The sequence below is a fragment of the Misgurnus anguillicaudatus genome, chromosome 14 (genome assembly GCF_027580225.2).
Source record: "Misgurnus anguillicaudatus chromosome 14, ASM2758022v2, whole genome shotgun sequence".
Classification (NCBI taxonomy): Eukaryota; Metazoa; Chordata; class Actinopteri; order Cypriniformes; family Cobitidae; genus Misgurnus; species Misgurnus anguillicaudatus.
Genome location: NC_073350.2, coordinates 29,232,803 through 29,243,857, shown reverse-complemented (window position 1 = coordinate 29,243,857; position 11,055 = coordinate 29,232,803). Strand labels below are relative to the sequence as shown.

General features: G+C 36.1%; 1 protein-coding gene across 1 annotated transcript; it reads left to right on the top strand.

Annotated features, from left to right (window-relative positions):
* Positions 1 to 1,455: 1,455 nt before the first annotated feature.
* On the top strand, positions 1,456 to 9,151 carry arl8bb (ADP-ribosylation factor-like 8Bb). The gene is made up of 7 exons (XM_055184298.2): positions 1,456 to 1,694; positions 3,163 to 3,243; positions 3,861 to 3,934; positions 4,320 to 4,413; positions 5,453 to 5,520; positions 5,892 to 5,962; positions 8,597 to 9,151. Exons 1-7 carry the CDS (start codon positions 1,572 to 1,574, stop codon positions 8,644 to 8,646), a joined length of 561 nt encoding a protein of 186 aa, XP_055040273.1. The 5' UTR covers positions 1,456 to 1,571; the 3' UTR covers positions 8,647 to 9,151.
* The last annotated feature ends 1,904 nt before the right edge of the window (positions 9,152 to 11,055 follow it).

Sequence of the window (11,055 nt, the reverse complement as noted above, 5' to 3'; positions counted from 1 at the left end):
GGCATGGTAAAAAGCATAAAACATATTTACAAACAAATACACTTTAAAAAATTAAGGTAAGTAAGAATAGGCTGTGTATATATATATATCTACAAACACAATACATTAATATTTGATTGTAATTTTGGCTGCTGTATTGTACCAGAATAACAATATTGAATTGGAAATAATAAGTAATCGTACACCTCAGAATGAAATGCAATAATAGATATTAAATACAGTGACAACACTGTTACTGTCATTTTTTTTTTAAAGAACAAGAGTAGGCTTTTATCATATTGTGATGCATAACATATACATATTAACCTAAACACTGTGAATACAATGTTCTGAAAGGTTAATATATTTGTTTAAAATGTGTGAATTTACATATTACAACAAGTGCAGCAACAAATTACACTATGAACCGACATTATTTTCTTTCTCTTTAATTCTAAAGCTTTTATCGCCATCTAGTGGAAAACGAGGTTAACTGCATGAATCTTAAAAGTAAAAAGCAAGTAAATCGGCCAAAAACACTTTCGTCCCCACCTATATATTAAACTGTAACCCTTAATGATATGTTTTCCAATGATGTATATTGTTAGTATGTTAATTTATTCCTAATTTAAGATACAATGAGAATTTTATTTTGACGAATCCTCAGTCACTGGATTTTTCACAGGCAGCTTCTCAATCGGAAGGCTGCAGTCCCCGGAGGCCACACCTGCAGGATGCATACGTCATAAATATTGTCTTATTTCAGAATATTAACAATTATATAGTTGATAATAAGTCGAAAATAAATTGTTGTAATATGCTTTTCATTTGCGAATTTAATGTTCAGTTAACTTAAAAAAACTAGGATGACGTATGCAGCCTGCATATGCGACCACCGGAGGCTGCAGCCTTCTGATTGAAAAACGGCCAAAGATATTTTGGGGTGCTTTCCCGGACAGAGATTATTTTAGGCCTTAGTTTAATTATGAAATATATATATATATTAACAAACACGCCTAACAAACATTACTTGTGTGCATTCTGAGGTAAAACAAAGGGCACTGAGGCACATTTTAAAATATGTCAGTGCAAGTTGTTTTCAGTTTGGACAGCTCCAGCTACATTTATTTTATTATAGGACTAGTCTAATCCCTGTCCGTGAAACAGCCTCTTTATCTAGGATTTATTAAACTGTGTGTGTACTAAAGATGTATGTTTGGTTTGTTTCACTGATCTATATAAATGGTTTGTTTATTGATTCTTAATTACAAAAAACTGCAATAGACTTTAATTCTGAAAGATCTTTAAAAATGTCTTTCTTTTGTGAGAAAAAACCTTAAACCTTTCAAATCATCTGTGTAAAAAAGGGGCATAGTATATCCTTCGTTTCCTAATTTAGAAAAGCTACATGGTGACTTTTATTCTGAAGGATGAACTCGCAGTCATTTGAGCGGCGCTGCTTTTATGCGTCACCAGCGCTGATCACATGACGTTTGTCGCTTCCCGTTTTCTTGCAGCAGGTTCAGGTTGGGTGAAGATTGTGCTGTGATCATCTGTGAGTTTTTCCATCCATACACGCAGCGCATTGAGAAATGTTGGCCCTCTTTAACCGGCTGCTCGACTGGATCCGCTCGCTCTTCTGGAAGGAAGAGATGGAGCTCACTCTGGTAGGACTGCAGTACTCTGGTAAAACAACTTTTGTCAACGTAATTGCTGTAAGTATGATTTATTTCCCTGCATTCTGAACCATTAAGCTTTATTGAGATATAGTTGTCTCACAGTCCATCACTTTCACTTTTAAATGTGTTTGTTTTCATTCTGCATCCGGCAATAAACAGCATGACTCATATCTGTACTGTCATACACACGAGTTAAGGCGTGCCAGGGGTGGTGATATTAGTTTAATGAGTCATGTGCTGTTAGGATTATGATGGTATAGTTTTTATATAAGATTTCCAAAATCTGCTGTAACGTTACCTGTACATTATGCAATGACTTTAGGGTGGACAATGACTTTTAAGGTGATATGTTTTAGTGCAGGTCATATATTGCAGTATATATAGAATCAGAAACTTTCATTATAGTTACAGTTTTATAATAAAATGCAGTGTTTATAATATTAATCTCAATATTTGGCCTATTAATTTATTCTTTCACATTTAGGTCCGTTTCCTAATGCTTTTTTTTGGAATTCCTATAGAATTTTTTATTTAAGACTCTTCAAATAACATAAACATTAAGTCATTTAAATAGATACTTCAGAGATTAATTTATTTGATCTCATTAATGTTTGATGTTATAAATCTGGTCTTTGTGGTTATGCATGTGTTAAACCATCTAAATGTCTATCATCCATCCGTGCACGCATGTACACACGGATGCACATTTTTTATTTATCGCTTTATATATCACAATAATGAGATGATAATATTTGAATGTCCTTGTATAGTATTGGCTAATGTTTGTAGATATTCTCCAAAACAGCACAGTTGCATGACAGTTCAAAAATACAGTTTTTAACCCCTTCAGACTCTGCGTCCACTGGAAAGGACATCATCACATGTTTTGAAATATCAGGTCCGAAATAAGGACTTGTTGATTTATTTATTAAGATATTCGTAGCTTTATTATTTGCCAGCTTGCCTAAGAGCAAGAAGGGAGATTGCCGACCTTAACTGCTCCACTGGGGTTTCTTTTCCGCTTGGGTCAGGTGTTGCTGGAAAGTTGCCCCAATCCTAGGAGCTTCTGAAGTGCAGTAAAAAAAAACAAAAAGGGTTTTAAAACAGTTTGCATAAGTGCACCTGCTTGAAATCAAATGTTGTTCCTGGAAAAAGAAATCATGTCACTGGTCAGTCTAAGGTCAAAGAATAATTTAGGTCCCCATAAAATCCATAGATGGCTCTGTTTTTATTTGTGTGCAGCCAGTTTAAGCACATGCAGTGGTGTTGCAACCCCATAAGTGTTTTGTAATGTTGTCATAACTTTGGCTTAGCGTTTTGGGCTTTTCATCGTCCAAAAATGTTTTGCAATAAGGGATGTTTTGTTAATTGAATTGCACAAGACACATCCAGTGTGCCAGTGCCCCAATATTTACAGTTTAATTTTAATGATAAAAGTCTAAATATTTATGTTAAGAAATAAGTGTTGCTTAATATCATTGGTTGTTTTCTCGTGTTTCTCTAGTCTGGCCAGTTTAATGAAGATATGATCCCTACAGTCGGCTTCAACATGAGGAAAGTGAGCAAAGGCAATGTAACAATTAAAGTAAGTCTCAATGTTTTCTCTTTATGCCTCAGGACACATTTCTAGACTGGATTAAAGGACCTCTTTATATTTTGGGGGTTTAAGTCAATTATGATGACATCAGCATCATGTGACATTTACCTTGACATTTGTGCATTTGCCTGATGCTTTTATCCAAAGTGTTTTACGCTGCATTAAAGCTATACATTTTGTATTGTTATGCATGTTATGTTAGATCGAATCTATGACAATTGCTACCCTGCTATACATTTTTGAATAGTTTGTTTTCAATTAAAAGTGCAATGTGTAACTTTTAGAAGGATTGCTTGACAGAAATGCAATATAATATACAAAACTATATTATCAGTGATGTTAAAGACCTTACATAATGAACTGGTTTGTATTTATTACCTTAGAATGAGCCGTTTTTATCTACATACACCGCAGGTCACCATACATGGAAGTGCCGCTATGTTTCTACAGTAGCGTTTTAAAATTGAGGTTGGCTGCAATTCGCAACCTCACTGCTAGATGCCGCTAAAACCCAAATGACACCTTTAATAGATGATTGACAGATAGTGTAGGTGGTGTTTTGATGTTTGGGATGTCTGTGATAAATGAGTGTTGTCTTTGCACAGATTTGGGATATAGGTGGGCAGCCGCGCTTCAGGAGCATGTGGGAGAGATATTGTCGTGGCGTCAATGCCATAGTGTGAGTATAATGTGTGGTTTAAGTTGGGGTGCGCCGATAAATGGCGATATACACTAACAATAGATGGCCGATAACTATTCTGAATTGCACAGCCAATATTATTCACAGCCGTTTCATGTACTACGGCTTTTGATCAGTAAGTCCTTATCGATATGATATCACTGTTAGTTTGAGTCGTTTATAACATGCATTTGAAAAAGCAACACATAATCATTATACATAATCTTTATTATCATGGCTTTTGGATGTAGTAATTTCAAAGTAATTTAATGAGAAGCATAGCAAGCATCATTGGCTGATATATCGGTGCACCCCTAGGTTAAAGGGCTGGTGTTTACATTACTGTATTTCTGTAATAGGGACTCATGTGTACTGATGTTTTTAGGTATATGGTGGATGCTGCAGACCGCGAAAAGGTCGAAGCCTCAAGAAATGAGCTACACAACCTGCTAGATAAACCACAGCTGCAAGGCATTCCTGTACGGGAGAAGAACAACAACATTTTGTATTAATGCATTAGAATATAATTAAAGTGTTAAAACCTAAAATACCTACATTAATTAAAAGTAACAGTCCTATAGTTTTAGAATGAGATGAGGGTAAGATGAAGTGTTAATTGCAAGTAAACTGTTCCTTTAATACTTACTACTCCTATTTTATATATCAAATGAATCCGTACTATTGCAGCAGACCTCTGCTTTTTTTTTAAGGAGCATGACTAAGCATCTGGACTGATGCCCGTGCTTGTGACATTATGTGTGTTATCTTCAGTGGAGGAAACAGATCTTTCATAGATTATCTGTCTATAGGGAGTGATAGGGTGATTTGTGTCGTGCCGCCCACTGTTTGCTGAAGCCAACATCTTAAGAGACGGCTTTAACACTATCTGATAGCAGAAACAGCCCATGAAGACATAAATTCTCAAACATATTAAATAAATATAGCAGGTTTCAGATTGGTATGAGAAATGTTTAGGCCTAGTGACGTGTAGATTTAAAGGGGACATATCATAAATATCTGACTTTTTTCATGTGTAAGTGGGTAACTTTTTTTATGGTAAATTGGGTCCCCAGGGCAACCCAGTAACTTAGTTTTGGTAAACCATTCTCTTCAACAATGTGAAAAAATATTTCATTAAAATTTGGCTCCCCTTGTGATGTCAGAAGGGGATAATACCGCCCCTTAATCTGCATTATCCAACCACAGCACTGCCATTTAGTGGAGAGAGAGAGAGAGAGAGAGAGAGAAAATAATTGACAGCACAATTGAGTTTTAATAAAAAAAGTAATTATGGTGATCAGTGTTTGTATTTTATCAGCTTATTTGCATTTAAAGGGACACACCCAAAAACCTACAAAGTGGCAAATTTAACATGCTATAATAAATTATCTATATTTTGAGCTAAAACTTCACATATTTACTCTGAGGACACCAAAGATTTATTTTACATCTTAAAAAAGTCTTTTGAAAGAGGTGCATTGTGGGTAATTTACAATATGGTTATTTTGCCCTTCACAGGTACTCGTCCTTGGCAACAAAAGAGACCTTCCCAATGCACTCGATGAGAAGCAACTCATTGAAAAGATGTAAGACTTGAAATACTATAATATGATTGGGTGTGATCTCTGGACGCTTGTGTGTGTGTGTGTGTGTGTGTGTGTGTGTGTGTGTGTGTGTGTGTAATGAAATTGCAGTGGTTTGTCAAACACATTAACCGCACTGCATCTTCCTCTTTTTAGACTCTTTAGTCGTTTCTGCTTTTGTGAATCAAAATTTACGCCTTTTCACGACCTTAACACTTCTCTTTACTTGCTAACACTGAAACTGTAGGATCTGTTTTTATGTTGACATTCAAGTATATGTTTACTTTTGGCGGGGTAACTATACAGAAAGAGTTGATAAGAATGAAACTATTTTAAGCAGAAAAAATGGTAATCATGTTCATTTATTTCTATAGGAACCTGGCAGCCATTCAAGACCGAGAGATCTGCTGCTACTCAATTTCATGCAAAGAGAAAGACAATATTGGTGAGAGTTGATATCTCATTTTCTTTATCGCAATCTTTATCTTGTTTTCCAGTACAAAAGTTACAAGTTTTACTCTGAATTGAGTTGAAAACAATTAGCCAATATACAGAATACATGATATCTATTCTTTATTCCCAATAACTTTTCATTGCATTGAAACTGGTCTTGTTTTAAGGATGTTACAATAAACTCATTCCCGCCAGCCTTTTTTTTTGTTTAAAAAGTTGCCCGCCAGCATTTTTTCACAAAATGCATTCCAAAAAAGTGTTTTTCTATTAATATATAAACATACAAATATATCAAATTAAAGAACAGACCTTCTGCTTTCAAACAAACAAACAAAACTGTTCAATCCTATCTTCATTTGTTCTCTTATTAACTCTTTCCCCGCCATTGACAATTTATCTCGTCAATTAAGAGAAAACATTTTCCTGCCAATGACACTTTCCTGACGAGTTTTTATGGCAATCTGTAATTCCACTTTTATCCACTAGATGGCGATTTTACCCAATTTATAAAAAACTAAAGCAAAAATGAATTTAATTAATTTTAAACTCTGTCTATGTTTTTATAATCAATCTGAATCTGATTTGCCCATATTTAAGAGGTTATAAAAAGAGGACAAATGAAAATAGGATGAAACTTTTCCCGTTTTGTTTGTTTGTTTTTTGTTTGTTTGAAAGCAGAGGGTCTTTTCTTTCATTTGATTTATTCGTATGTTTTATATATTTATAGAAGAACATTTTCCAGGAAGGCATTTTGTGAAACTTTTGTGAAAATCACAAAAAATGCTGGCTGGCAACTTTTAAAAAAAAACCTGGTGAGGAATGAGTTAATATGGGTACCAAAAAGCTGAAATAATTGCATTTTTGTAAAGGAATTTTGTTAGAGATCAGATTAAATGATCAGATGATCAAAACATACACAGAGTTTAAAATGTTGTTAAATTGGTTTTTATCTTCAGTTTTTTATAAATTTGGCAAGCCTTCTAGTGGATAATAGTAGAATTACAGATTACTGTAAAAACTCATTAGGGAAGCATCATTGGCACGAAATGTTTTCTTTTAATTGTCAAGATAACTCGTCAATAATGGGGAAAGAGTTAAAGATGGTGATTTTACTTTTTTTTTAACATTTATTTAGTAACAAACCTGCTAAAGTAATTGTTGTTATAAATGGTAACAAAACGTTTAAAGGTTTGTGAGTCTGTGAGCTGAAAGGTCCTGGTGAAGTTCAGATATGTGAGTCAGGATTCATGTTAATACTATATATGATTCACCAAAGCACCTCACTGTGACTCATTCAGTAAGCAGCGATTTGTTTCTTGAATCTTTAGGGAATTTGCGTAAAGGTGTAGTTGTAGTGAATTTAAATTAATTTCCGCTAACACGAGAAGCCATCTGTTCTGCAATGCTCACTGTGTTTAACAGTGGTTTTCTAGAAAGCAGAAGTGTGCATGCGGGTGCCACCTGTTTTTAAATATCTATATTGGCATACATTATATCTAAAAACAAATTTGTGGTAGCTTAAAGTAAAGTTGACTGAGACTGTTAAAAATATTTCATATAACATGATTGAGCACTGCTATTACTACGGTATGAATAGGGGACAATGCGACGCTCAAAATGGCCAAATGTCCCGCCTTTAAGTTAAACCAATCATCTGTCGATAAAGACTGACGATGCTCAGGGGGAGGAGTGTTGGCGCTTACCAACCGTGCGCATGCGGAGTAACTGAAATGACCTCAAAAAGGGTGTTTTTAGTGCAAGTGGAAGAAACTAAAGTTATTGTACTGTCGATATCAGACTTAATTGTTGGTCAGAAATATGCCTTTTAATTCTGACTTTAGCACGGGATTTAAGAGATATCTGTCTTTCCCCATTAAGTAGATGGGACTTTAGTCTTGCATTAATGAAATAACTGCTCGGAGACATTGCAAACTGTCCAGACCTGTATTTTGAAAAACTGCAGTATAAGATTTCCATTTTTATTAAAGCAACACTAAAGAGTTTTTTTTACCTTAAAATAACGTTTCCAAAAAAGTTTAATTTAATTTAACAGGGTGAACGGCACTTTAACATTCGCTTTGCAGCCCTTTATCGGCCAAAATCGCACTAAAGATGTTTCCAACAGTCGGGTCGCGGTCCTGTAGTTCGAGTGAAAACTACAAAAACTTGTTTTACGGCAGACCTACAATCCAATCAGAGCCAGCTTTGCTGCAGTAGACTAAATTATTTACGATGGTGGTAATGGACAATTCTGCTTCAAACCTGTAGGGGGAGCAAAGAGCAAAAACTCTTTAGTGTTGCTTTAAAAAAAAATTATTGTACACATACTTGCCATTGTTTAAAAAGCCATTCTGCCTCCTGCTTTAGTGATACTAATTGAGATGTGCTGATGGGTGCTTGACATTTGGCAAATACGATGGTCTATAAAGCCTGGGAACCTTCATTGTTGACAATAAAAATACAGTAATGACTTAATGATTTAATGTTATTATTAAAGACGTTTCATTTACCACCTGTCATACTTTCGTTTGAAAGAAAATGTAAAGTGATCTAGTGAGATCATGTTTGTAATTTCTCTCTTGCTGTATTTTTCTCTCCGTCTCTCTCTCTTTTTGCTTGACTGCAGATATCACATTACAATGGCTCATCCAACATTCAAAGTCCCGGAGGAGTTGAGAAAGTCCTCACCAAATCAGTCCAGCTTTGCCTCTGTTTTTCGCTCAGCCCTGTGGTTCGGTCTCTGTCTCGCTTTTTCTCACTGTTACACAAAGACTCAGTAAAGCATCATCGTCACAGCAGTGTGCTTCAGGCATCCCCTCACGCATCGCTACAGATTACCTTTTTTTGCTAGATGGACTTTTATTTACCCTCACATGTCCAAGTGGAGGTACATCTTTCAGCTAAACTAGCAACAGATGATCTAAATCAGATCAAAATTTTGACCATTGAGATGCTTTAGTTACTTTTTTGGGTGGCTTTCGCTTTTGAAGTGTTTTTGAGCTGTGCCAATCAACAAATGGGCGGTCTTACCAAAAATTGAAATTCTGTCATTATTTATTCATCCTTAAAGGAATAGTCAATTTTCTTGGGGGAAGGGTCCAGATGGTTTGCTCACCACCACGTCATCCAGGGTGTCGATGTCTTTCTTTGTTCAGTCGAGAAGAAATTATGTTTTTTGAGGAAAACATTGCAGGATTTTTCTAATTTTGATGGACTTTGGTGGAGCCCAGCATTTGATACTTGGCTCAGCACTTAACAGTTTTTTTCAACGGAGTTTCAAAGGACTATGGGCGATCCCGGATGAGGCGTGGGGGTCTTGTCTGGCGAGGCGATTGTCATTTTTGACAAGAAAAAATATGCACTTTTGGACCACAACTTCTCGTCTAGATCCGGTCGTGATGCGCCAGCGTGACCCCACGCAATACGTCAAGAGGTCACAGAGGTCGAACGCGAAACTCCGCCCCAGTGTTTACAAGTGTGTTGAAATAGGACCGTTCCGACGTTGTTGTATGTGGAATGATACTAATTAATGTCTTTTTGTCAGTTTATTGTTTACAATGGTCCGCAAATGTGCGTTTTATATATGGTCCGGTCCGCTGGACCGGACCTAGACGAAAAGTTGTCGTTTAAAAGAGCATATTTTTTATTTTTCTTGTCAGGAATGACGGTCGTTTCGCTGGGTGGGACCCCTGTGCCTCGTTTGGGATCGTTTGGGGTCTTTTGAAGCTCTGTTGAAGGGGGCTGTTACGTGTTGAGTTGGGTGTTGGGTGTTGGGATCTATTGGGGTCCATTAAAATAGGAAAAATTTTCCTCGGGAAGCATGGTTTCTTCTCGGCTGAGCAGGGAGGGACATCGACATTTTTGATGACGTGGTGGTGAGTGGATTATCTGGATTTTTCTTTTGGGAAAATGGAATATTCCTTTAAGTTGTTTCAACCTTGTATAAATTGCTTTGTTCTGCTGAACACAGAGGAAGAAATTTGTAATCAAGCAGAAAGCACGAGCACCATTGACTTTCATAGTAGGAAAATACTATGGAAGTACAAAATTTTTTCTAAATATTTTACTTTGTGTTCAGCAAAACAAAGTCGTGCATACAGGTTTGGAAGTTCAGGGCAAGGCTTTGAACCGGTTCACGTAACGAAAACGAAAACCAGAAACGTTTGATGTTTTGCAAGGAATAGAAACGAAACCAGAAACGTTCCAAAAATATATGTTCCGGAACAGATTTGTTTATTTAAAATAATGGTAACTGTTAATACAGTTATTTTTTTCGTTTTTTGACAAGATTTCTGTGCAACACTCTGTGAAGTTCACTTCCGGTCATCGTTGATTCATCTGAGAAATGAGAAGCTTGCCACCAGCAAGTAGCCTACTCAAGGAAAGTTGATCATTTGCACGTGTTTCAAAGGCTTGCAAATGTTAACATAAGTGATTTTAAACAATTTAACCACAAAAAGGTGAGCATTTTCTGTACGCAGAGATGCACATGCGGTTAAATGTGTCCAGTCCAACTCCAATCAAATGTGATTATCCATATGCCCTTCAAAGATCAGAACTCTTGATGTATAAACTTGAGAGAGAGATGCGCTACTGTGTCTCATACTGTAGTCCATTAAAATACATTTGGCGAATAAAGCACTGAAAAACAACGTGATTTTCACTTTATGTGGAGCGACTGTTTATGCTGCATTTTCTTCCCGAAGCGCTGTTTGGAATTCGTCCTCCGTCTGTGTGTGAGCACGTGTTTAAGTGGACTCAACAAATGTAGGCATGTCAGAATTACAGTTATTCCGCTTACATAATGTAGCCTTTTTAATGTTTGATGACAAGATAGAGACTTAAGGAAAATTATGTAGACTAATAATTTAAGTTTAATGTCCTAATGATCAGCCTACTTATTTGTATGTCCCACAGCTGACATGGAACGTTATTAACCGGTTCGGGAACTTTATTTTTTGTTCTAACCGGTTCAGGAACGTCAATTTTAGGGTTGAATCGAAAACGGGAAACGTTAAAATACTTTTTCAGTTCGGAACGAACCAATTAGGGAAAATCTGGTTCAAAGCACTGGTTCAGGGTGAA

What these genes read in the sequence shown, in the direction of transcription:
- arl8bb (XM_055184298.2), top strand. Translation starts at nt 1,572, where the DNA reads ATGTTGGCCCTCTTTAACCGGCTGCTCGACTGGATCCGCTCGCTCTTC. An exon ending in AAGGCAATGTAACAATTAAA is followed by an intron (nt 3,244 to 3,860) that starts GTAAGTCTCAAT and finishes GTCTTTGCACAG; the next exon opens with ATTTGGGATATAGGTGGGCA. An exon ending in CAAAGAGAAAGACAATATTG is followed by an intron (nt 5,963 to 8,596) that starts GTGAGAGTTGAT and finishes GCTTGACTGCAG; the next exon opens with ATATCACATTACAATGGCTC.